The following is a 26695-nucleotide window of genomic DNA, read 5'->3' as shown; positions in this document are numbered from 1 at the left end:
TGTGTGTGTGTCGGTGTTTTTTCCCCCCCCTGGTGTGTGTGGTGTTTACCTTCCCCCTGTGTGTGTGTGTGTGTCGGTGTTTCCCCCCCCCCGGTGTGTCGGTGTTTCCCTCCCCCCCCCCCCCGGTGTGTCGGTGTTTCCCTCCCCCCCTCCCCCCCCCCGGTGTGTCGGTGTTTCCCTCCCCCCCCCGGGCCCCCGGTGACTGGGTGGCGGGAGTCATGGCGGGTGTCGCTCCGACATGAAGGCGCCGCAGCAGAAGTTTGGAGCTTCTCACCGCCCTCTCTGTACCCGTTTCCATTTGTTTAGGTATTTTTTTGAGGGGGAGTTCGCCCTCTTTTCCCCCTCCTTTTCCGCTGATGGAGAAAGAAGGACAACCACAACAACAGTCGCCGCAGCGCCGAGTTTAACACCAACGTGTCAATGGTTTAGAGCAAAAAGGCCAAAAAAAAGGCGATTAGCAGGTGAGTGACTGTAACCTGAGGGGTGGGGGAGAGGGGGGGGAGGGGGGGGAGGGGGGAGAAAGGAGAGGGAGAAGGGGGGAGAGAAGGGGAAAGGGGGGAAGAGAGGGGGAGAGAGGGGAAGAGGGGGAAGAAGGAGGGGAGAAGGAGAGGGGGGGAGAGAGGGGGGAGAGGGGGGAGGAGAGGAGAGGGGGGAGAGAAGGGGGAAGAGAGGGGGAGAGAAGGGAGAGAGGGGCGATAGAAGGGAGGGAGAAGGAGAGGGTGGGGAGAGAGGGGGGGAGAGGTGGGGAGAGAAGGAGAGGGAGAAGGGGGAGAGAAGGGGAAAGGGGGGGAGAGAAGGGGAAGAGAGGGGCGAGAGAAGGAGAGGGAGAAGGGGGGAGAGAAGGAGAGAGGGGGGGAAGAGGAGAGGGAGAAGGGGGAGAGAAGGATAGAGGGGGGGAGAGAAGGAGAGGGAGAAGGGGGAGAGAAGGGGAAAGGGGGGAAGAGAGGGGCGAGAGAAGGAGAGGGAGAAGGGGGAGAGAAGGAGAGAGGGGGGAAGAGGGGAGAGAGAAGGAGAGGGAGAAGGGGGGAGAGAAGGGGAAAGGGGGGGGGAAGAGAGGTGGGGAGAGAAGGAGAGGAAGAAGGGGAAAGAGAAAAGAGATCGCGCGGAGAGAAGGGGAGAAGGTGGGAGAGAAAAGAAAAGAGATCGCGTGGGGAGAAGAAGGGAAGGAGGGGGAAGAGGGAGGAGAAGGGGGAGAGAGGGAGAAGAAGGTGAAGGAAGGAGAAGGGGTTGGGGGGGTTGGTGGGGGGGTAGAGAAGAGAGGGTGGTGGGGAGGAGAGAAAGAGGAGAGAAAGGGGGGAGAGGGAGAAGAACGGAGAAGAGAGAGGGGAGACGGGGAGTGGGGGAGGAGAGAGGGAAGGAGGAGAGGGAGAGGAGGGAAGAGAGAGTGCATAGTAGGAAAAGAAATGGAGAGAAGAGAGTGAGGGGGGGGGGGGGGAGGAGAGAGAAGAAGAGGGAAAGAGAGTGGGAAGAGAGGAGGGGGAGAAGCAAGAGGGGTGGAGAAGGGAAGGAATGACTGGAGGAGGAAGGAAGGGGAGAGGCAGAAGGGGAGGGGGTAAATACCACTTACTTTTGGTACAGCATCTCACAGGATTCACTATAAAGTGTAGTGACTGTGTATCCTGCTGTTAAGTATGTCAGACGATAAAATGAATGGTCGAATCTTAACTGGGGATTTAATAGCCATGATAGGGAGGAGGGGGTATTTGGTTGTGCATTGGGGAATAGGAAGGGGGTTGGGATTTGAGGTAATAAAAGTCCTTGTGTTGAATACAGGGGCTATAATGTTAATGACTGACACAAAAACCTTCAGAGGCCACTTGCTATGTGTTCATGTATTGACTGTGTGCCGTAGATTCATCAGAATGATACCAGGACTTGGGAGGGTTTGATTATGAGACCAAGTGCATAAACACGGTCTGTATTCCCTCGAGTTTAGAAGGTTGAGCGGTGATCTGATTGAGGTTTTTTAAACAATAAAGAAATTCGATAGAATAGCTACAGAGAAACTCTTTCCTCTGGTGGGGAATCCAGGACAAGGGGCATCATCTTAAAATTAAAGCTTGGCCATTTAGGAGAGAAATCAGGGGCAGGTTTTCACCCAAAGGTTAGTGGAAATCTGGAACTCTTTCCCCCAAAAGGCTGTGGATTCTGGATCCATTCACATCTTCAAGATTGAGGTGGATAGACATTTGTTAGGTCAGTATCAACGGATATGGGGCAAAGGCGGGTAATTGGAGTTGAGGTACAGATCAGCCATGATCTAATAGAATGGGGGAACCGGCTTGAGGTCCTGAATGGCCTACTCCTGTTCCTATGAGTTTGCGCTGCTCTTGTTGAATATAAATGGTTTAAAGTTTCTTTGGTGTAGTTTTAAAGCCCTCCATGGCCTTGCTCCTCCCTACCTCTGTGACCTACTAACCCCATACCAACCTGTCCACTCCCTTCACTCAGCGGACTCTGGTCTCCTCCACATCCCCCACAATGCCTGCCCCACCATTGGCGGTCGGGCCTTCAACCTTTCTGCCCCATCCTTTGTAACCATCCAACAGTTCCTTCGCCTTGCTCCCTCCCTTGCCTCCTTCAAGGCTCATCTCAAGACCTTTCTCTTCGATCGTGCCTTTGGCCACTCTCTTACTCTTTCCCTCCCTGCCTTCCACCTCTCCTGATCCCAACCCCCAGCTCGAGTGCCAAACCTTGACTGTCCAGCACCTTGGGACATCCTCCCGACGTGAAAGGTGCTATGCAAATGTAATTCGTGGTTGTTATTGTAGTGACCGTGTATTTATGTGTAAAGAACTTGCCTTATGCACAGGGGAATTTGCTATCAGTACTTGTGATCTAATTTCCGAGGGCTGAAGAAGCGTTTTGTAATCCTTGCTTTTGTTTGGATCATTCGGGTGTCTGATGCATGTGGTAACCCATCACCATACTTAAGAGCATCAGGACCACACTCCACATGAACTCGCACATGGAGATTCCTGTGTTTTGGAATGGAATGTGTGCTCGCTCCCCAGAGGGCTGCGTCTTGTGTGTCAGCCAGGCTCAGTGTATCCTCTGAGTCAGAAGATGGTGGTTTCAAGCCCCACATTCAGACTTAGAACTCATATAGTCTAAACTGACACTCCAATGGGAGTGTGCTGCGTTGTCAGAGGTGCCGTCCTTCAAATGAGATGTTTAACGTGAGGTCCTATCTGCCTGGTCAAGTGGATGTTATAATCCATGGCACTACTCAAAAAGAGAAGGGAGCTTCTCCTGGCCACTGTTGGCTTGGGAGTTGATAAGTCTCAGACACCAGGGAATCAAGTTCACAGAGATGGAAATATGTTTTCAAAACTTTATTGCAGCATAAAACATTTACAGAAAAGGAATAAGCAACCGAGAGAACAGAGATACCAGTGGCTTCTGTGTGCTTAATCTTCTATCATTCTGTTCTTCTCCCGGATCTGTTCCAAAAAAATCAACAGCTACGTTTATACTCAACTTGTTTACTACATTCATAACTTCCTTCAGTTAAAGATTTACAAAGGATGTGTAGCACGGAAACAGAACATTCAGCCAACCAGCTACACAAGTCTTCACCCGCGCGCTTACTGACTTACTGAGCCCTGGGGAACACTGCACACGATGGTGCGATGGCTGGAGGAGAACTTGTTAGAAGATATTTACAGGATATTGTTGTGGAGCACTTTGGGGGGAATATGAAAGGCACTGTAGCAGATTTCTTTTGCTGCAGCATTCTTACATAACAGGGTGACCAAAAAAATCACATTACCATTATAATGTCTAATAACTCTTAAAGAAATGATGATATTTGTTTTTTTTAAATAGGGTAATTATCACAACTTTTTGGTCACCCTATATATCTTACTGCCTCAGCTATCTCCTCCCCAGTTTCCCTAATAATCCCTGTGCGCAGTCCATCTGGACCAGGTGTCTTGTCCCTCTAAATTTATATTCCTCTAAATTTGCATTCCTTCTCCACAGCTTAACTGTTGTGTTTTTACTCCCTGCCTGAATTGTTCTTACTAAACCTTCCTTATTTTTTTTTTACTTTGAAGCGTTTTGGGTGAGTTGTGGCGGCATAAAGTGTGGTACTTCACACTTTTTTTTCTGATGCTTTAGGCGGGTGCTGTTATACTGCTGTGCATTTTGCGCCGCTGGAAAATGACTGGGCATTTGTTCCGCTGTACTTTTAAGTGAGGTTATGTTGTTAACTTTGTAACCTTGTTTGATCTGATTAATGCCTGTGAGCTCGGTTTGGTACAGTAGTGAAGAAGAGATAGCTTTGTCTTGTGTGAGACACGGAGGCTGTGTCTGTGTATGATAACTCTGTGGCCTTACTGTCCATGGTTGAAAGAAAGCAAAGGCTCCTTATCTAATGTCCTTGTGTTACCAATGCAGTCACTTGGGGGAAGGAATGTTCAAATGAGATAGTCTTTGTTGGGTGAAGTTGGATAAACAAGAACGTGGCATCTGTGAGACCAATTAAATAGTTGGAGTTGAAGGAAAGGCTATGTAAGCAATTTAGGTATAAATGTAGCTATTGTAGCTGCTGATTTTATAACAGACCTCGGATAGAAGACCAATATGGCGGCGGGGTGGCCCTCATCTCCAAAGCCTCCCTTGGTCTTTCCCCCTACTCCTCTGGCTGCTTCTCCTCCTTCAAGCACCTCACCCTCTTCCATCCCTCTCTCCCACTGAAAATCCTCCTGATCTACCGCCCCCCCACCAGCCCCCCAGCCCCTTCCACACAGATATCTCTACTCTCCTCTCTTCCCTGTCACCCTACTCATAATGGGTGATTTCAACCTCCACCTAAACTCCCTGTGCATCACTTCTGCCGACTTCACTGCACTTCTCTCCTCCCTAAACCTCACTCTTCATATAAATTCACTCACCCACAATCGTGGTCATGCCCTCGACCTCATTATCACCCAGGGCCTTCACATTTCCCACCTTAGCATAGTGGACAAGGCCATCTCGGCCCACTTCCTCATCTCCTTCTCCTCTCACATCCCTCTCTCCTCTACCAAGCCCTCAACCATTCTCTACCGCCCTTGGAAAAGGCTACCCCCTGATATCAAATCATCAGACATCCTATCCGTCTGGCCTTCCACCCGCGGAGATCCTGAAGCAGCCGTCCAGCTGCTCCATGATCGCCTCTCCTCCACCTTCAACTCCCTCGTTCCCCTGAAACTCAGGACCATCTCCAAACCCACCCGATCCCCCGGTATAACAAACATCTCCGCCGCCTAAAAACCCAAACCCGGCTGCTTGAGCGCAGGTGGTGGAAAACCGGCCTTACAGTCCACCGCCAACTGGGGCTCCAGCATCTCCATAGCTACCGGCGTTCTTTGACACGAGCAAAAAACGGCTTCTACTCCAACACCATCTTAATAATAATAATAATCCTTGCATTTGATATAGCGCTTTTCACGTCGGGAGGACTTCCCAAAGCACTTCCCATAGAACACACTGTAAAGTGAATTAACTGTATATTTGTGGGCGAACGCGGCAGCCAATTGCGCACAGCAATGTCCCACAAACAGTCGTGGATTGAAAATGACCCATTTATTATTGTTTTGGTTTTGGAGGATTATTATTAGGCTCTGTGTGGAGTAAGGAAACTTGCCCAAGGTTTGGCCCTGACCCCCCGGGGACTGAACTCAGGTCTCTCACTTGCAAAGCGAGTGCTCTAACCACTGAGCTACAGGACTTGGAGGCTAAACGCATACCCTAAAATCCTTTTTTCCACCACCCACTACCTCCTCCGTGACCCCCTCAGGCCTCCTCAATCTTCATATTAAATGCCAAGTGCGAGGAGGTCATGGACTTCTTTTCATGTAAAATTCACTACATCTGCCAGGCAGCCTCCTCCACCTGCCCGTTGTCACCCACCACTACCCCCTCTCTGTCCCCCTCCCCATCATCAGCTCCTACCACGACCCCCATCCTACATTCCTTTCTGCCCACCTCGCAAAAGTCTTCGAACGCGTTGTTGCAAATCAACTCCGCGCACACCTCTCCTCGAACCCCTCCAGTCCGGTTTCCGCCCACAGTACAGAGACTGCGCTTGTGAACGTCACACACGACATCCTCTCTATCTGTGACCGGGGCTCCCTCTGCCTCCTTGTCCTACTGGTATAGCGCCTTATCACATCTCCGAGACATCTCAAGGCGTTTCACACAATATACTGTAAAGTGAATTTTGTGGTTGACTTAAAGTTTCATCAGTCTACAATGGTATAACACTGGATAATCACACAGCGCAGAAGGAGGCCATTCGTCCCATTGTGTCTGTGCCGGCTCATTGAAAAGAGCCATCCAAATCAATGCCACTCCCCCGATCTCTCCCCATAACCCTGCGAACTTGTCCTCCCCAAATAATTATCCACTTCTCTCATAAAAGTGGTTATCGAATCGGCTTCCACCATCCTTTCATGAAGGCAATGCATTCCAAATCCGAACAACTCGTTGTGTGAAAAAATTTCTCTTAACAACTATTTTAACTCTGTGTCCTCGCGTTACCGACCCACCCGCCAGTGGAAATAGTTTCTCTTGGTTCACCCTATCGAATCCCCTCATAAATTTGAAAACTTCTATTGAGTCTCCTCTTAACCTTCTCCGCTCCAAGGAGAATAATCCCGGCTTCTCCATCCTCTCCTGATAACTGAAGTCCCTCATTCCTGGTGCCATTCTGGTCAATCTCCTTTGCTCCCTCTCCAATGCCTTGACATCCTTCCTAACGTGTGGGGCCCAGAACTGAACACAGTCTCTCGATGTGGCCTAACCAGTGCTTTATATAAAGGTTCATCATAACTCCCATAACTTAAGAACCCGGGCCCCCTCGCTTGCGAGGCGAGTGCTATAAGATACAGGACTCCACCTGTGGGCAGTTACTGTCCAGTGTAGTGACTGTTTGTGTGTTTTGCTCACAGCGCCGGCCTGGCGGTGCCATGTCTCACTACACGGACGAGCCGCGGTTCACCATCGAGCAGATTGACTTGCTTCAGCGGCTACGCCGGACAAGGATGAGCAAGCGTGATATGCTGCACGCGCTGGACACGCTCGAGAGGCTGGAGCAGGAGCACTCCGAAAAGTTTGGGCGTCGGCAAAGCTACAGCAACATTCCCACAGCCGTATCCTCCACAGTGAGCACCTCCACACAGACCCCGTACAGCGGGACTTCCCCCTCCCCCAGCAACAGTCATGACACATCCCCACCCCCCCCACTGCTCTACCCCAACAACCTGAATGGCCGGGATAGTGTGGGTGGGGAGCGTCTGGCCATCACCAATGGCACACTGTCACCAAACCGTCCCCACAGTAACTGTGTCCCCAGAGTCTTCAGTTACCTGACACCTGAGGACGAGGCTGACATTGAGGACAGGATGGAGGATCTGATGAGGTGAGCGGCAGCAGAGGTTTCATCCCTGGATGCAAGTGGAGGAGCGCGCACCAGCACAGGCACGATGGGGGAGCGCGCACCAGCACAGGCACGATGGGGGAGCGCGCACCAGCACAGGCACGATGGGGGAGCGCGCACCAGCACAGGCACGATGGGGGAGCGCGCACCAGCACAGGCACGATGGGGGGAGCGCGCACCAGCACAGGCACGATGGGGGAGCGCGCACCAGCACATGCACGATGGGGGAGCGCGCACCAGCACATGCACGATGGAGGAGCGCGCGGGGGTCGAGCATTGGCACAGACACTGGCGGTGATGGGGTGGGGAGAATCACAGACACGGAGTGAGGGAGACGAGCACCAGTAAAGACACCCATTCCTGGAAAATACTATTTATCCTGAGCTGTTCTTTGATCATCGAGCGGTTGGTTATATAAAGTACTTGTGGACTTGATAATTCTTAAGTGCTTTGCTGTAATGAGGTCAGATGTCGTCAATGTATTTATCGGTCAACATAGCAGCCATTTTAAGAACAGCAATATCATAAGAATATAACAAATGCTGTCCGAAAAAAGATCAAGGTCCAGCTAGTTCACCTTTCACCTTCCTGGCAGTTGCAAGTACATATGTCCCAAACTACCTATGTACTGTATCCCATAATGTTATTTCCTAACTAAAATTATCTAATCTGTGTTTGAAAGAATCAACATTCCTGCTTCAACCGTCTCCCGAGGGAGCCTGTTCCACAGGTTCACTATTCGCTCACTGAAAGATTGTTTGCGTGGATTTGTTCTGAATTTATCCCCTTCAATCGCAGGCCGTGTCCTCCACTGGTAACATTTTCTCAGTCTGATGACATTCCCTGTACCACCACCCTCTGGGTTCTTCCGGTCAATCAATTGCATATCCATTGTAATGCACCTCCCGCTTTCTTTACTCTCGGAACCAGTCTCTCAAGAGGAACTATACCAAAGGCCTTACTGAAATCCAGACATACAACATCCACAGCCTTAACCTTATCAAGCTCCCTTGTCACACCATCAAAGAACAGCAGTAAATTAGATTGGCAAGACCTTCCTTATGAACTCATATTGGCTATTATTTATGGTTTTATTTCTGTACAGATGCTCCATGATTTTATGCTTAAGAGTCTCCATAATTTTACCCGTAATGGATATCAAACTTACTAGTCTGCAGTTTCCTGGGTTACCTTTCCTAAAAATAGGAGTAACATCTGCCTTTCTCCAGTCCCCCGGCACATCTGTAGTACTGAGTGATTTTTGAAAGATTTGTGTCAGCGTCTCTGCGACTTCCTCCCTTAGTTCCTTAAGAATCCTCAGATCCAATTTATCCGGTCCCTGGTGGAGTCCTGTAGCTCAGTGGTTAGAGCACTCGCTTTGCAAGCGAGAGACCTGAGTTCAATTCCCCGCAAGACGAAACCTTTGGCAAGTTTCCTTACTCCACACAGAGCCTAATAATAATCCCTCCAAAAAACAAAACAATAATAAATTGGTCATTTTAAATCCACGACTGTTTGTGGGACATTGCTGTGCGCAATTGGCTGCCGCGTTCGCCCACAAATATACAGTCAATTCACTTTACAGTATATTCTGTGATGCGCTTTGGGATGTCGAGAAGACGTGAAAAGCGCTATATCAAATGCAAGTATTATTATTATCATTTATTTATCTTAAGTTCACACAGCTGTTTGGCAACCATGCTGGTAGTGATATGAATAGTGTTGCAACTTTTCTCTGTGACATCCTTGAATTCTCTTTCCAGATCAGATAGGTTACACATCTCCTCCTTGTGGTAAAAACTGATGCAAAAAAACTTATTTAGCATTATTGCAGCCTGTGCAGCATTATTTGTCATGTTGTCTCCCGAACCCAACTTCAGTGGCCCTATTCCATTGCTTGTTTCTCTTCTACTCCTAATGTAACTAAAAAAAAAGTTTTATTATCCTTCACATCTCTTGCCATGTTCAATTCAAAGCTTTTCTTTGCCATTTTGATGCCTTTTTTGCAGTCCTGGCATGCCTTCCGGTATGGAGTCTGCATTATTTCCATGCCATTTTCCTTCATGGCCTTTTTTTTTACACTTATGATTTGCTTTGCCTTTAAGCTTGGTACCTTTGCTTCGCGTGGGTAAATATTGTTCCATTGCCTTCATAATCAGCTCGTTGATGGAACTCAATACGTCCTCCATTCCCATTGCCAGGCCCACTCCGAGATATTATCTCCTCTTATTGGCTCTTTTACTGAGTCATGAAACAGTCTTGCTTTAACTCTAGAAAACCCCTTCCTTGTCTTACACATTATTATCCCAATCTATTTTGGGTAAGTTGAAATCTCTAACTAATAGCCTTCCTTATCTCATCCCACAGTTCCAGATCGAGGCTTTCAACCTGGCTTGGAGGTCTATAGCAGACCTGGCAGGCTGCTGGATTGTCTTGGTGCACGGCATTACCGTGCCTGTCTCAGCCATCACTTGGGTTGACATACATCGCTCTCCAGAGAGAAACTGTTGGAGAGCTTCAGGGATGTCTGTTCTTGGTCCATTTGCCGACCACAACTTCTGGCCCCTTTTCTAACAGAGACCTAATCTCCTCCTTTAGGTACAGGGACTCCTCTCCTACTGTCTACTCCTAGTAAGGTCTGCTCTAATACATCATCAATAAATACTTCTCCCTTCCTAATACTTTGGTGTGTGTGCAGTCGCTCGCAAAGGCTGACCACCTTGAGTGAATCTACCAGCTTGAAGTTACTGCAGATGAATTCATTCAAAACCTGGGCCTGGAAGGCAAATATCTCACAACTTCTGCAACGCACAAAGTATTCCATTGTTATATACATTATATGAGGGAAAAAGGTTTTCTCACCTGCACCTCCTTCCCCCTCTGCACTGAATTCCCACTCCCACCAAATTCCTCTTGACAGAAGAACTGGTAAGCAAATAATTAACTAATTAACTGATCCCTAACACCCGGCCTGTGACTTACTGCCAATTGGCTTGTTTACCTGTTTTGCTTGAAAAGTTCTCTCTTGTTCAAGAAACAATTCCTACTCTTTTACGAAAAGAAAGAGTTCTCTCTTGGTTTCTAGTTCTCTCTTGCTCAAGAATTCCCATTCTCACCAAATTCCTTAACAGAATTCTCACTCTGTTCCCCCTCACTCAGTTCCCTCCTCACTCTGCTGGGCTCTCTGTTCAAAAAGCAATGAAATGAATAACTGCTTAATCTGGAGGATCAAGTGAATCTGGTAATCCAGTAATCTAGTGAATCTACTCTGCACCCCCTCTAGGGCAAGTATGTTTTTTTTTAAATAAGGAGACTAAAACTGCACACAATCCTCTAGGTGCGGTCTCACCAAGTTCCCTATACAGTTGCAGTAAGACTTCCCTACTCTTGTACTCTAAACCTTTTGCAAAGAACGCTAACATGCCGTTCGCCTTCTTAGTTGCTGCTGCACCTGCAAACTGAGACTGGTGTACTGATGACTGATGTCAAAATAACTGGTCTATAGTTCCCCATCTTTTCTCTCCCATCCTTCTTAAATAGTGGTGTTACGTTTGCAATCTTCCAATCACTGGGAACCATTCCAGAATCCACAGAATTTTGGAAGTTCAAAGACAAACTATCTCAGTAGTCACCTCTTTTAAAACCCTAGGATGTAGGCCATCAGGTCCAGGGCATTTATCAGTTTTAAGACCTGATAATTTACCTAAAACCATTTCTTTACTAATATTAATTGCGTTTTTCAATGCTCTAATATCCACAGCAGGTAATAATTATAACACCTTTCACTACTGAAAGCCCTGTAGCTCAGTGTATGATGGGAGTGATGTTCCTTGTCTCTTCTGCCCTGCAGGAGGGACAACGTTGCAGTAAAGGAAGAGATCAAGGCTTTTCTCTCTAATCGGATGATTTCCCAGAACATCGTGGGACAAGTCACAGGTGAGTGTCCCCCGGCGAGACCAGACTTTACAGCTCATTTATACAAGCGCAATTCTTTGACTAAAGTGCTATTAGTTGAGAGGTTTTTAAAATAGTAAAGTGATTTGATAGGGTAGCTACAGAGAGACTATTTCCTCCAGAACAAGGGGCATAATCTTAAAATTAGAGCCAGGCCTTTTAGGAGTGAAACCAGGAAGCAGTTTCTCACCCAAAGGGTAGTGGAAATCTGGAGCTCTCTCTCCCAAAAGGCTGTGGATGTTGGATCCATTCACATATTCAAGACTGAGGTGGATAGACATTTGTTAGATCACAGTATCAAGGGATATGGGGTAAAGGCAGGAAATTGAACTTGAGGTACAGATCAGCCATGATCTTACGGAATAGCGGAACAAGCTCGAGGGGCTGAATGGCTTCCTCCTGTTACCGTGATTCAATGTCTAAACTGAAGTTAGATTGTCACTGGGTGTTGGGTTAATCACAACTAAAATGTCCCTTTGGCCCATTGAGCTCATTGTTCCCGCCATCCCATCCTCCTGTTACAACATCGAACTGTTTCTTAGACCCTTCAACCAGCCTTCCTAGTAACCCTGTTCCAGCTGTTAGTTCTCCCTTTGGGTTTAAATAAATACTTCCTGGTGTCTGATCTGAAATCGTCTGAACAATTTCAGTTGTGGAGCTCTGTACCATAGTGGTTAGAGCACTCACTCGAGTGGATCCGGGTTTGATTCCTGGGCAGGGCCAAACCTTAGGCAAGTTCCTTACTCCCTACACCTCTGCTTGCCTAGCATTCAGTGGCAACCTGGTTGTTAGATCATTATCCAGAGTTAATATCCCGTCAAAAATAAAATTTAATAATAATAATTTGGTCGCTCAATCCCAGACAGTTTCTGGGACACATCTGCAAACAATTGGCTGCCACACTTTGCCCACAAAATGCAGTCAATCCACTTTTCAGTACACTCTGTGAAGCTCTTAGAGTTGTCTCAATGACATGATAAGGTGCTATATCAAATGCAAGGATTATTATTCACACCGCTGAACATATGCCCTCTTACAAAGGCACAGGTTTAATCAGACGCCCTGTTAAGTCTGTCGGCCAAAACTGAATTTGAATACCCCACGGGTGCCTTAAACCTTCAGTGCTTAGCACCCAGAGGTGAAAGTCTTGCCGGCTCAGTCAGGCTGACACCACAGTTAATCTCTCCACGCAGGTGATTGTCGGCTGAAGGGCATGTGGAGTGGGATGTAGGGAGAGCTCTATCTGAGAGCCGGCACCGGCGCAGTGAACGTCTTCCAGCGATTGTATGACCAGCGCGTGTTGTGGAGCGGCACAGCCTGACCTGATCGCTGCTCTGTGTGTGTGTGTATGTGTCTCTGTGTATCTGTGTGTGTGTGTGTGTGGTTACAGGTATGAGCCGAAGCTTCATCTCGCAGTGGCTGTTGCAGCAGGGACTTGATATGAGTGAACTTAAGAAGAGAGCCTTGTACAGGTGGTACCTCTTGGAGAAGACCAGCCCAGGTAATACGGCCAGCGGCTTGGCTTGGGTGTAGGAAACTCCAATTTAGATCATTATCTCCACTGTCTGCTGACAGCGATGATCAGCCTATTTGCTCAGCTCCTGCAATGAGCACATCCCCTCACTCCACACGCCGCTGTTTACCAGCAGTCAGTAGGAACCCGGCTGTTCGTTGATTGGCGGATTGCTTTCCCCCAAAAAACTGGTCATTCAATCCACGGCAGTGTGTGGGTCACTGCTGTGCACAATTGGCTGCTGCGTTTTGCCCACAAATTACAGTCAATCCATTGTACAGTATATTCTGTGAAGGGCTTTGAGACGTCGGATATAAGAAATGTCCACCGGCCACAAGACCAATATTTTATCCTGATTGGCCAGTCCCATTGCCGGGCAGTGCCTGAGCCCCTGGTGACCTTCTCCTGATTGGCCAGTCCCATTGCCGGGCAGTGCCTGAGCCCCTGGTGACCGTCTCCTGATTGGCCAGTCCCATTGCCGGGCAGTGCCTGACACCCCGGTGACCGTCTCCTGATTGGCCAGTCCCATTGCCGGGCAGTGCCTGAGCACCCGGTGACCGTCTCCTGATTGGCCAGTCCCACTGCCGGGCAGTGCCTGACACCCCGGTGACCGTCTCCTGATTGGCCAGTCCCATTGCCGGGGCAGTGCCTGACACCCCGGTGACCGTCTCCTGATTGGCCAGTCCCATTGCCGGGCAGTGCCTGACACCCCGGTGACCGCCTCCTGATTGGCCAGTCCCATTGCCGGGCAGTGCCTGACACCCCGGTGACCGTCTCCTGATTGGCCAGTCCCATTGCCGGGCAGTCCTGAGCCCCTGGTGACCGCCTCTTGATTGGCCAGTCCCATTGCCGGGCAGTGCCTGAGTCCCTGGTGACCGCCTCTTGATTGGCTCGGGGCCTGGCCTGCATGTAGCCTGGATTTGCTCTTCGGACAATGATGTCGGAAATGATTTGGGCCAAAAAATATGGCCTGAGCCTGACTCACCGCTCCTGATAACTGGTCACTGTGTGACCAAGGCCTGGAGTGACGAGTTATCAGGAGTTTACAGTTCTCCTCTGGTTGAGCCTGAGTGAGGGTTTCTTTTGTGTTTGTTGAGGAGCCACACTGAGCATGAGGCTGGCCTCCTCCACCACCGAGGAGCTGGAGTGGAAACAGACGTCAACACCTTTGGGCACCGGCTTTGGCAGCTTTCGCCTGCGGAGGGGCAGCCGTTTCACCTGGCGCAAGGAGTGTCTGACCGTCATGGAAAGGTACGGCTTCAGGTGTAAACCGCATGTAAATGCTAGCGCACCGGTGACTGCCTCCCCCTTAGCCCCGCAGGCTCCGGCCTTCTCCACGTCCCCCGCCCGGATCTCTCCACCATCAGCAGTCGGGCCAGCAACCTCTCTGCTCTACCCTTTGGAACTCTATCCCCCAGGCCCTTGATCTTGGCCCCCTCCTCCACCTCCACAAATTACGTCTCAAGACCCTCCTTCTCAACTACGCATTCGACCACCCTCCAACCCTCCCTGCCCCAAACCCCCCTGATTCCAACACCACCAAACCCGCACCCACCGCCAGCTCGGATCCAAATCCTTAACTGTCCAGCGCCTTGGGATGTCCTCCTGACTTGAAAGGTGCTATACACGTAATTTGTTGTTGTTGTGGTAAACTGTGGATACACATAGTGTATAATGTGCTTTGCCCAGATACAGGTGTGTGCTATTTAGCTCAATATGAACAAGACGGAAGCTTTTCTCCTCAACTCCCAACAATATCTCCTCACCTCCATCTGTGATCTCCTCAATCTCCTCTGCCTAATATATATATTTTATTATATAATATAATAATGTGGTCAGTCAATCCATAACTGTTTGTGGGACGCTACTGTGCGCAATTGGCTGCCGTGTTTCACCCACAAAGTATACAGTAAATTCAGTTTACAGTATAAGAACATAAGAATTAGGAGCAGGAGTCGGCCATTCAGCCCCTCGAGCCTGTGCCCCACCATTTGATAAGACCATGGCTTCTCACCTAACTCTGATTACCCGCCCTCTCCCCATATCCCCTAATCCCTCTATTTTTCAAGAATCTATCAGTCTCAGCCTTGAAGATGTTGAAGGACTGACATCTACAGCCTTCTGGGGGAGTGAATTCCATAAAGTCACTGCCCTCTGAGTGAAGAAATGTTTCCTCAACTCTGTTCTAAAAAGCTGACCCTTTATTTTCAGACTGTGACCCCTGGTTATAGATTCTCCTTCCAGGGGAAACAGTCTCTCAGTGTCTACTTTATCCGCCCTTTAAGAATCTTATATGTTTCAATAAGATCTCCCCTAATTCTTCTGTACTCTATAGAGAATACAGCCCCAGTTTATTCAGCCTCTCCTCATAGGTCAGTCCCCTCATCCCAGGAACTAACCGAGTGAATCTACGCTGTACCCCCTCGAGGGCAAGTATGTCCTTTTTTAAATAAGGACCACAACTGCACACAATACTCTCGGTGCGGTCTCACCAAAGCCCTATACAGTTGCAGCGAGACTTCCCTACTCTTATATTATAAACCTTTGGCAATGAACGCTAACTGCCGTTCGCCTACTTAGTTGCTGCTGAACCTGCAAACTAACTTTTTGGGACTGGTGTACAAGGACACCCAAATCGCTTTGAATGCTAACACTATCTAACTTCTCCCCTTTCAGAAAATAATCTGTTCTTTTATTCTTGCTACCTAGGTGAATAACTTCACACTTGCTAACATTGAATTCCATCTGCCACCTACTCACCCACTCCCCGAGCCCATCTATATCTTGTTGCAATCTTTTTGCATCATCCCGAGAGCTCACTCTGCTACCTAATGTAGTGTCATCCGCGAATTTAGACACATTACATTCAATGTCCTTATCCAGATCATTGATGTAAATGGTAAATAGCTGAGGCCGAGGCACTGATCCTTGTGGCACTACACTAGTTACATCTCCTGCCAATTCGAGAATGATCCGTTTATCACTACTCTCTGCTTTCTACCCGATAGCCACTCTTCTATCCATGTTAATATTTTCCCATTAATCCCGTGGGCCTTGATCTTCAGTAACAGCCTTTTGTGTGACCTTGTCAAATGCCTTCCTAAGATCCAAATATACCACATCTACTGGTTCCCCCTTATCCAACCTCCTGGATACATCCTCAAAAAATTCTAAAAGGTTAGTCAAGCATGACTTCCCTTTTGTAAAGCCATGTTGACTCTGCCTAATCTTTTCATGGTCTTCCAGGTATCCCATAACTACGTCTTTTATTAAGGACTCAAGAATTTTCCCTACAACTGACGTCAAACTAACTGGTCTATAGTTTTCCCTATTTTCTCTCCCACCCTTCTTAAATAGTGGAATTTCGTTTGCAATCTTCCAATCAATGGGAACTTTTCCAGTATCCACAGACTTTTGGAAGATTATAGACATGCCATCCACTATCTCAGTAGCCGCCTCCTTTAAAACTCTCGAATGCAGGACATCCGGTCCAGGGGATTTATCGGTTTTAAGACCCGACAATTTACCGAGAACCATCTCTTTACTAATGTTAATCTCCCTCAGTTGCTCGCTAACATTGTCTTCTTGGTCCTCTATTTTTGGTATGTTTCCAGTGTCTTCCACGGTGAAGACTGTAGAAAAATACTTGTTTAATGACTTTAATGGTGAGTCTTTGTCCCTATTATAATTCCTCCGGTCTCTACCTGTAATGGACCCACATTCACCCTCGCTAGCCTTTTCCTCTTTATATATTTGTAAAAACTCTTGGAGTCTGCTTTTATGTTTGCTAGTTTGCCCTCGTAATCTATTTTCTCCCTCTTGATCAACTTTTTGGTCCTCCTCTGTTGTTCCCTAAAGTTCTCTCAATCCTCGGGTTTACTACTCATCTTCGCTGTTTTATAGGCTTTTTCTTTTGATTTGATACTGTCCCTAACTGCTCTCGTTAGCCACGGCTGCACCACCTTTCCCGTGGCATTCTTATTCCTCAAAGGAATATGTGCTCGTTGGGAATTTTGCACTATCTCCTTGAATGTCTGCCATTGCTGGTCTACCGTCAAAGTTTAGTCTCCCAGTTTATTCTGGCTAAATCCTCTCTCATACCAGCAAAGTTGGCTCAATTTAAATTGAAGACTTTTGCTTCAGACTTAACTACTTCCCTCTCTAACATAACGCTAAATTCCATCATATTATGATCGCTTTGCCCGAGAGGAGCCTTAAGTTCCAGTTTGCTGATCAGCCCTATTTCATTACACAAAACAAGGTCTAATATGGCTTGTTCCCTGGTCGGCTCCTCAGCATATTGATCCAGAAAATTATCTCTAATACATTCTATAAACTCCTCTTCTATGTTACCTTTCACAATTTGGTTGTCCCAGTCTCTGTGCAGGTTAAAATCACCCACAATTAGTGTCTTTCCTTTGCTACATGCTCCACTAATCTCTTGATTTATACCTTGAGCGATACTTTGACCACTGTTTGGGGGTCTATAAACTACTGTGGAGTCCTGTAGCTCAGTGGTTAGAGCACTCGCTTCGCAAGTGAGAGACCTGAGTTCAATTCCAGGCAGAGGGCGAAACCTTGGGCAAGTTTCCTTACTCCACACAGAGCCCAATAATAATCCCTCCAAAACAAAACAATAATAAATTGGTCATTTTCAATCTACGACTGTTTGTGGGACATTACTGTGCGCAATTGGCTGCCGCGTTCGCCCACAAATATACAGTCAATTCACTTTACAGTGTGGTCTGTGAAGCGCTTTGGGACGTCCTCCCGACGTGAAAAGCGCTATATCAAATGCAAGGATTATTATTATTACTCCCACTATAGTTTTCTGCCCCTTGAAGTTACATTATCTACCCATACTGACTCTACATCTTGCTTTTCAGATTTAAAATCTTTCCTCTCTACTGTTTTTATCCCATCCTTTATTAGCAGGGCCACGCCCCCTCCTCGTTTACCACATCGCTTATCTTTCCTATATACCACGTAGCCGGGAATATTCAGTTCCCATCCCTGATCACCCTGCAAACCATGTCTCGGTGATGGCTACTAGATCATACCGGTTTTTACCTCTATTTGTGCAACTAATTCATCTATCTTGTTACGATATATTGTGTGAAGCGCTTTGAGACCTCTTAACGATGCGATAAGGCACTGTACCAAATGCAAGGATTATTATTTTATTATTATAAAAACCTGTCTGTGGGCTCTCACTCCCCTGCCGTTTCTACATTAAATTTGAATAACATGTATCTGCCCAAATCCTGAATCTGCCCATATAATAATAATCCCGGCACTTGAAGTGGCTCTATAACGTCAGTGTCTCAAAGCGCTTCATAGTTTTTCTGTAAAGTGTGGTGACTGCTTATTTTTAGGCAAACCCTCAAATATCCTGTCCTTGCTTATAGCGGTCTGGGACGCTACCCTGGGGGAAGGGCGCTATATAAATGCAAGTTGTTGTTGTTGTCCCCCGACCCACCCGCCCCACCATTGGCGGGAGAGCCTTCAGCAACTCTGCCCCCTAACCTCTGGAATTCCATCCCCCAGTCACTCCGCCTCGCCCCCTCCTTAGCCTCCTTCAAGTCCTGCCTCAAGACTCTCCTCTTTGACCAGGCCATCGGATTTAAACTACTTGTATCAATCACCTCCTAACTCATAATGCCACTCCCCTGCCTTCCATTACTCCCGCACTTACCGGCTGCGCTGAATTATGGCAATCATAGCCCTGACCGTCGACGCATGAGCAGAAAGAACTTGATATCCTGCGATTCCAACACTTGCTGATAAGTGCACATGTGGTGACGGGTGAAGACTCATTGAATCACGGGAAATGTAGTCTTAATCTATCACCACATGCGCACTTACCAGCTGCATTGAATTACACGTGCACAGAGTAGTTCATTGATTAAATCAGATTTTCAACGACTTATACAGTTTGTCTACAACTCGGACTTCATGCAAGTCATATTAAATGTTATAAAACCCGAGGGATACGACGTATGTGAGTTTTACTGGACTATAAAGCTTTTACGAGACCTTTCGATGTGATGAGGTGATTTCTCTCTAAGGCAGGTTTGACTGATGGCCAGCTCTGGACTGGCCTGTGCTGTGCGGTGTCACCTGATGGAATATCTTGTGTGCTTTTCTTCACTTAGTTATTTCCATGAAAATCAATATCCCGATGAAGCCAAGAGGGAGGAGATCTCTAACGCCTGCAACGCAGTGGTACAGAAGCCAGGTGAGGCATAACTTTAAATAAAACACAGCTGGTGGGATAGCTTTCAGGAGTGTGTTGGGATTTCCGATCCCATAGTTCGAAATGTGACTCGACAGTCCAAATATGGTGCAGTCAGGTTTATTATGAACAGAGTGAACACAACATGCATTAACAAGTTACTGAAACTGTCTAACAAATTATATTTGAAGATAGTCACACAACATCATGGAACACCTTCCTTGTGATTCTTAAAGGGACCTCTCCACACTCCGTCTCTCTCTCTCTCTCTCTCTCTCTGGAGTCTTCCTGTTCTTCTAACTGTTCTCACCTAGAGGTGGGCTAGTTATACCCTTTCTCCAAGTGTCCTTCCTAGGGCCCCTCTACCCACTTCTGATACTGTCACGTGCTCAGGTTAATCAATCGTTTGGCTTGGTGCCAGCCTGACCGAGTCTCCACGAGGTCTTCCCTTTGTCCTGTCTAAGATAGGAGATTGATCGGTTTAGGGCTGTATCTGGTGCTCGTTACTTTATTATGTGTAACCATTAGTACATTCCTGGGATGGTACCAAAGTCCTCCAGTTTGACCAACTTGCTCATTTGTTGCTATGGTATATGCGGGGCCTGTCAGAATCTAACGGCTTATTGCTGAGCTGAGATCCTGTGTCGACCGGTACCTTGGACCGTTACCTCTGTGGGCTTGTTGTTATTTACTGATAAGTGGTAATCCTCTGCCCTTTTCCACAGCTGCCTTGTTACTCCTTCAGAAACAGAGCAAACCAGATGTGTCCTATCCCATGACCGTCAGTACTTTCTCCATTCTACATTTGTTTAATGTTCATTATTATTAGACTACAACTTCTATAATCTAACAGGTGGGATTGACTTACAGAATGCCAGCCCCGCTCACTGGGTAGCACCTCCCTGCCTCCTTCTGCTCGCACCCACTCCGTCACTCAGCCAGCTCGGGCCTTCTGCATGCCCTCCTCTTCACCATCGGCGGCCACGCTTTCAGCCAGTACAACAAGAAGCTTGATGGTGGAGTGGAAGGGATGAGGGACAAGCAGAAGGTCAGAGCCAGCCGAGCAGAGGCAGCAGGTAGTGGAGTGGGGAGAAAGCAGGTCAGAAAGGTAGGGAGGTTCCAGGGCATGAAGGGATTGCAAGTCTCTTCATAGAGCAATGTTTATGGGCACACGGCAGTGGATCATTGCCTGTCCACATTGTCGGGTATCACCACAAACCCAGGGCTTTGGCGGCTAAACCTGACATGATCTGCTACTGTGTGGTTTTCTGTCTGTAGGTAAGAAGCTAACGGAGACCGAGCGAGTGACCCCACTGAAGGTGTACAACTGGTTTGCCAACCGCAGGAAGGAGATCAAGAAGAGAGCAAACATTGGTAATGTTTAAGGAAGTTGTAGAATCACAGACCGTTTACAGGACAGAACGAGTCTATTCAATGTGGTGGTAGACCTGTAGCTCAGTGGTTAGAGCACTCGCCTCGCAAGTGAGAGACCTGGGTTTGATTCCCAGCAGGGAAAAACCTTAGGCAAGTTTCCTTACTCCACACGTCGGATAATAATTCCTCAAGAAGAAAAAAATAATAAATTGGTCACTCAATCCATGACTGTTTGTGGACATTGCTGTGCGCAATTGGCTGCCGCGTTTTGCCCACAACTATAGTCAATTCGCTTTACAGTGTGTTCTGTGAAGCGCTTTGGGACGTCCTCCCGACGTGAAAAGCGCTATATCAAATGCAAGGATTATTATCATTATTATTCAGATCAACGTGTCTGTGCCGGAATTCCCTACTCTAACCCCATTCCCTGCTCTCTCTCTCTCCCCATCGTGTCTGTGCTGGAGCCATTAATATCCCATGGCGCTGGCCAGTGTAGGGTTGGCACCCGAGCTGGGGATTAGGATTAAAAGGGGTGGAGGGCAATGGGAGTGGGGATGAGAGGATGATCAAAGGCACGGTCAAAGAGGAAGGTCTTGAGACGGAGACGAGAAAGGGGGCCTATGTTTCCTGAACTTCTATCACAATTTTTAGATGTTTTTTTGAGCAAGAAAAGAATCTAAAAGATGTCTGCCCTTTTGAGTAGAGGTTGTTCTTTTGCATGTTCATTTTTTTCAATTTAGTCACTCAATCCACGACTGTTTGTGGGACGCTGCTGTGTGCAATTGGCTGCCATGTTTTGCCCACGAAATACAGTCAATCTACTTTGCAGTATATTCGGTGATGTGTTTTGAGACGTCTCAACAACGTGATGTGGTGCTGTATCAAATGCAAGGATAATTATTAATTATTATGTATTTTTAATGGATGTTTCTGCTTTTTCAAAGAAGCAGCAATCCTGGAAACGCATGGCATCGATGTGCAGAGCCCGGGAGCTCATTCCAACAGCGACGACATTGATGGGAGTGATTTCTTGGAGCAGGTGAGGGCTGTTGATGTGTGGCTTTGGGTGAAACTCTCTGGAGCACTTTATAAAAGAACCGCTTTCTTTTCTGCCTCGCGGTTCCTGCCAAGATTTATTCTTCACCGTTTTCTTCTCTCTTCTCTCCTCCTGTCCCCAGGGCGGTCACTCCCGCTGGCGCTTGGTGCCAGGGGCTCTACCAGCCCGGCGGGACCTCGCCCAAATAGGCCAACCCGCCCGTCCCGCACTGGCTAGGCCAGAATGTTGGTGAGTGTCAGGAGGTGGGGGAAAGCAGTTAACAGCACATCCCCATCTCCCTGCCCTCAGCCACAATCACATCTAATCAGACAACTTTACAGCACAGAAGGCCGTTCAGCCCATCATGTCTGTGCCCGCTCTCTCTCTCTCTCTAACTCCGAAAGAGCTCTCCCTCCAGTCACACTCCCTGTCCTTTCTCCAGTCCGTGCTCCCTCTCTCTCTGTAACAGAGGAACAGGAGTAGACCTTTCAGCCCCTCGAGCCTGTTCCACCATTCTTTAATGGCTGATCTGTACCGCAAGTCCATTTACCTGCCTTTGCCCCGTGTCTCTTAATACCCTTTCCTAACAAATAGCTCACCACCTCAATCTTGAAGGTATAAATGGATCGAGGATCCACAATCTTTTGGGAGAGAGAGTTACAGATTTCCACTAACCTTTTTGTGAAAACTATCTCCTGGTTTCACTCCTAAATGGCTCTAATTTTAATGATGCCCCTTGTTCTGGATTCCCCCGCCAGGGGAAATAGTTTCTCTGTAACTGCCCTATCAAATCCCTTTATTATTTTAAGATCCTCAGTCGGATTAACAACTAACAGCCCTCAACCTCTAAACTCCAAATAGAGACCAAGTTTATGCATTTTACAGACTATTACTCTGTACTACAGACTGACTGTTGAACCCAAAACTCAGTCTCCTTTCACTGTCCCTTAAGTGGATGGGTCTCCTCACTTCCTTCAGTCTTCCTTTCGTCTTACGAGAGAGAGAAATAATGCACATTCCATCCCAACATTCTGACTCTGGGATTTCCATGTGTTGGTGGGATACATGGAATTCTCGGTTTGGTTTGGATGCTCTTAAGCCCCGGTGATGGGTTTCCGCATGTGTCAAACACACTCGCCCGGTAAAAAAAACATTGTCCTGACAATCTCCAGACTTCAACCAACAGTTTCAATCAATTAAGAATCATACAATGTTAGAAGCACAAAAGGAGGCCATTCGGCCTATTGTGCCTGTGCCAGTGCTCTGAAAGATCTTCTTGTTTAGTCCCACTCCCCTGGCCTTCCCTTCTCCCCCACACTCCATTTATATTTTTCTTTTTAAAATATCTGCCCAATTTTTGTTTGAACTCTAATGTTGTTGTTGTAATGGATTCTGCTTCAACCAGTGCCTTTAGAGTGTTGCGTGTCTGATTGGAAATGATAATGATCTTACATTTACACCCTCTCATCACCGACCAGTGCAAATAGCTTCTCCTTATTTATCTCATTAAATCCCTCACCTTTTAAATACTGCACATAAGAACCTGAGTGGATTTACAAAGAGGAGAACAAACCATGTCAACATCCTTTAGGACACTAATAATAATAATCCGTGCGTTTGACATACCGCCTGATCACTTTGTTCAGACGTCTCAAAGTGCTTCATAGAATATGTTGTAAGTGAATTGACTGTATATTTTGTGGGTGAAATGTGGCAGCCAACTGTGCAGTGATGTCCCACAAACAGTCGTGGATTGAATGACCAAATTGTAACAACCAGATTCCTACTTACTGCGAGGTAACCAGAGGCCTGTGGAGTAAGGAAACTTGGAACGTCCTCCTGATGTGAAAGGCACTATATAATTGTAATTTGTTTGCTTGTTGTTATTCCACATGCCAAGGTTTCTCCCTGCCCGGGAATCGAACCCAGGTACACTCGCTTGCGAGGCGAGTGCTCTAACCACTATACCCCAGGATTCCACTCCTTCTCAATGCTGGAGATGAGGTGGTCAGCAATGCTCCCTATATTAGGGGTTGGGACCCTGTGGTAAAGTGTTGTACTTTGGCTCCTCCATATGATCAGACTCTGTGCTGTGCAGGGTCTGCGGTGTGGCTGTGAGGCGGCTCTTCTGGGATCACAGGTTCCCAATGGTTTTGCCACGAATAGCACGAGAAGCCGGCAACCATTCTCACCAGCGTTTTCAGCATTTAATAATAATAATCCTTGCATTTGATATAGCACTTTTCACGTCTTCTCGACACCTCAAAGCGCTTCACAAAATATGCTGTAAAGTGAGTTGACTGTATATTTGTGGGTGAAACGCGGCAGTCAATTGCACACAGCAATGTCCCACAAACAGTCATGGATTGAAAATGACCAATTTATTATTGTTGTTTGGAGGGATTATTATTAGGCTCTGTGTGGAGTAAGGAAACTTGCCCAAGGTTTGGCCCTGACCCCCCGGGGATTGAACTTAGGTCTCTCACTTGCAAAGCGAGTGCTCTAACCACTGAGCTGCAGGACTCCACGTCCCATTTAGTGGACTGAGGCATGAACCTGTGATACACACCAGAGATCAGATGTGCACTGCAACTCCTGTCGGTCTACAGGGTACCCACGGGAAGTGTGTGATGTTCACACAGGAAGTGATGTCCTGGGTGATTTGATGACCTGGAGGTGGCCATTTTTGTCATTCAAGATAGATCAACGTTTGGAAAGGAAGAATGTGACAAAATACTGAGAAAGAGATAGGAGTCTTCAGGTTCAGGAGAGAGTGCTTCTGGGAGTGAGGTAGCTACACAGACACGATGGGGGAAAGAGCAGAAAATGGGGTTAGATTAGAGAGCTCCAGTGGGGGAGCGAGCACCATTGGTAGCATTGTTCATGGTGAGAAAGTTGCTGTTTTCCTAACGCTCCAACCCTTCTCCCCAACCGCAGGACGATAACACAAGTCCCAGTGACCTCCAGCAGGATCCCATCTCACTGGCAGTGGAAATGGCTGCTGTCAACCACACCATCTTGGCTCTGGCCAGACAGGGGGCGGCAGCGGGATAAAGACTGAGGTGATTGAGGATAACTGAGGCGAGGAGGACAGGACCAAGATGTGGTGCAATGTGGGACCGACCAAACCTTAATGTAAATCCCAATATATCTGTACATGATCTTGTTTTCAGCGAGCTTAGCTTCTCCTCATCCACTCGTGACAGTCAGTGCCTTGGACGGGAGGATGTGCCTCATGTCCCCTAGGGCTGGGGTTCTGGCCAAAGAAGCTGCTTGTCTTATTGTCAAACATTAGTGGGGACCTGATGTCTTCAGCCCAACGCCTGAGGCCAGTCTTGATGCAATGCTTCCTGAAGCTTTGGCTCTTCATTCCTCAGTGTTCAAGATTTCAGCAGACAGCGATGTCTGTGAAACACTTGAACCTGTTTCCTAACCATGAAGCTGTACCCAATACTGGCACAGTGCTATTACCCGAGTTCACACCCTTCCTCACCCCACACTCCAGTGACGCTCACCATCAGCAGCCCAGTAACGTTGGCTTGTGCTCCCTCAGTCTGGGCTCAAGGACTTTCGAACGAAGAAATGAGAATGATCTGGGTGGGGTGAGGATCACGGAAAGATGTCCTTCGGAATGGCTGGGATTGTGGAGTGGAGAGATAGCCTGGCTCCTTGGGTGGGGTGGGGGGGATAAACTAAATCCATTTAGTAGCCTACGGCAGCCTCCCAACGGTCTCCAGTCAGCAGGCATCCAGGACAGCGAACGCACTAACTGTTGTCCTCAGTGAGTTAGGACTGTTCACCAGTTAAGGGATGAAGTGAGTGACTGTAGTGTGTGTAGATGAGGTGAGTTATTTTTAGAGAACTCTCAGCATCACCACTTTGTTGTATCCGATGCCCTCCCAATCATTCAGGTAACATTGCCTGGTAGCCGCAGCTTCAGCATTCCAGCCGTGAAGTCTGGTAACCGGCATGGGCCGTGCCTTTACCGGGTGGTGATGGGGCTCCCTCCCTGGGTGCTGGTGGAGGCAGGTGCCAGGCTGGACACAATCTTAATCTTGCCAGCCCAACCCTGACAGCTTTCTGTAGTCCTTGTCCAGCAGCATTGGGGCTAGTGGTGTGCCAGTGTAAACCACGAGTAAACCTGGGTATATTGTGTGTATGTAAACCATGTGTAAATGTAGGAGTATCATTTGTCGTGAATCATGTGCCTTGTGTAAACACAGGCATATTACACAGCTGTGTAAAGCGGGAGGTTATGTGCTGTGTAAACTGGTTTGTACAAAGGGAATTGCAAAATGCCCTTAATTTAGCTTTACAATCAACAAAACACTCGGTTGCACAAGGGTTTGTTTACACGCCTTACACACAACTCCCACAATGTGCAGGAATCTCAGTGAGGGAGTGATCGATCTGTGACGGTCTCCCAGTCCGGTTCCTGAGCCAGGCAGGTCCACAGTATTCCAGGGCACTGCTCATGACAGCACAGCAGGACCTGGAAGGGCCGACCAGTCACTGGGGGCAGGAAGTCATCCCACTCAGCTCCTGTAAACCCTACTAATGGGTAGGGTGGTCCCATCTGGACAAGCAGCGGGAAAGCTTGCAGACAGTGATATCAGCAGTTACCCCCCAACGCACACTCTGGAGTGCCCAAGCATTGGCTCTTGCCAACCTGCGCTTAATATTTTCCGGAATTAGGTAAGCCAGGATGCATCCCTCCAGGGAGAGAGAGCGCTTTCCATTCCAACAATCTATCTCTGGGATTTCCATGTGTAGGCGGGAAGCGGGGAATTCTCAGCTTGGTTTGGATACTCTTAAGCTCGGTGATTGGTTTCTGTGTCAGACACCTGGCCGACCAAAAAAAAACTCAAGGTAAAAGTTGATTAGAAAGCAGAGACTGGGAAGTGTTGGGAGGAGAGAGAAGGGGAGCTTCATACCCCTTCGCTTCAATCCCCAAATGTCGAGCTGTTGGTCATCTCAAACAGGCGCTTAAGATGTATGACTGCGCTGAATTGAGTCTTAATGAAAGTTGGCTTTTCTGTTCTTATATGCACACAAATTACAGTCACTATACTTGACTACATTTATCTGTGAAGCCCTCGCTCCTCCCACTCAGGCCATAAACCAGGGGAATCCGATCTCCTTGTTTCACGGCCCCTG

General features: G+C 47.8%; 1 protein-coding gene across 3 annotated transcripts; it reads left to right on the top strand.

The window, feature by feature from the left end:
• The first annotated feature begins 201 nt into the window (after positions 1-201).
• Positions 202-25642, top strand: LOC121851660 (homeobox-containing protein 1-like). 3 transcript variants are annotated; one of them, XM_042345732.1, is made up of 9 exons: positions 202-461; positions 6939-7408; positions 11277-11362; positions 12771-12881; positions 13991-14144; positions 19049-19131; positions 20407-20502; positions 21453-21541; positions 24476-25642. In XM_042345732.1, exons 2-9 carry the CDS (start codon positions 6957-6959, stop codon positions 24590-24592), a joined length of 1188 nt encoding a protein of 395 aa, XP_042201666.1. In that variant the 5' UTR covers positions 202-461; positions 6939-6956; the 3' UTR covers positions 24593-25642. The 3 variants fall into 3 exon arrangements, with proteins under 3 accessions (XP_042201666.1, XP_042201665.1, XP_042201664.1); XM_042345731.1 differs by having other exon boundaries at positions 21450-21541; XM_042345730.1 differs by having other exon boundaries at positions 21447-21541.
• Positions 25643-26695: the final 1053 nt, after the last annotated feature.

This window comes from Callorhinchus milii, unplaced genomic scaffold (genome assembly GCF_018977255.1).
Source record: "Callorhinchus milii isolate IMCB2004 unplaced genomic scaffold, IMCB_Cmil_1.0 Scaffold85, whole genome shotgun sequence".
In the NCBI taxonomy this organism is placed as follows: Eukaryota; Metazoa; Chordata; class Chondrichthyes; order Chimaeriformes; family Callorhinchidae; genus Callorhinchus; species Callorhinchus milii.
This window is presented reverse-complemented; position numbering and strand designations above follow the sequence as displayed.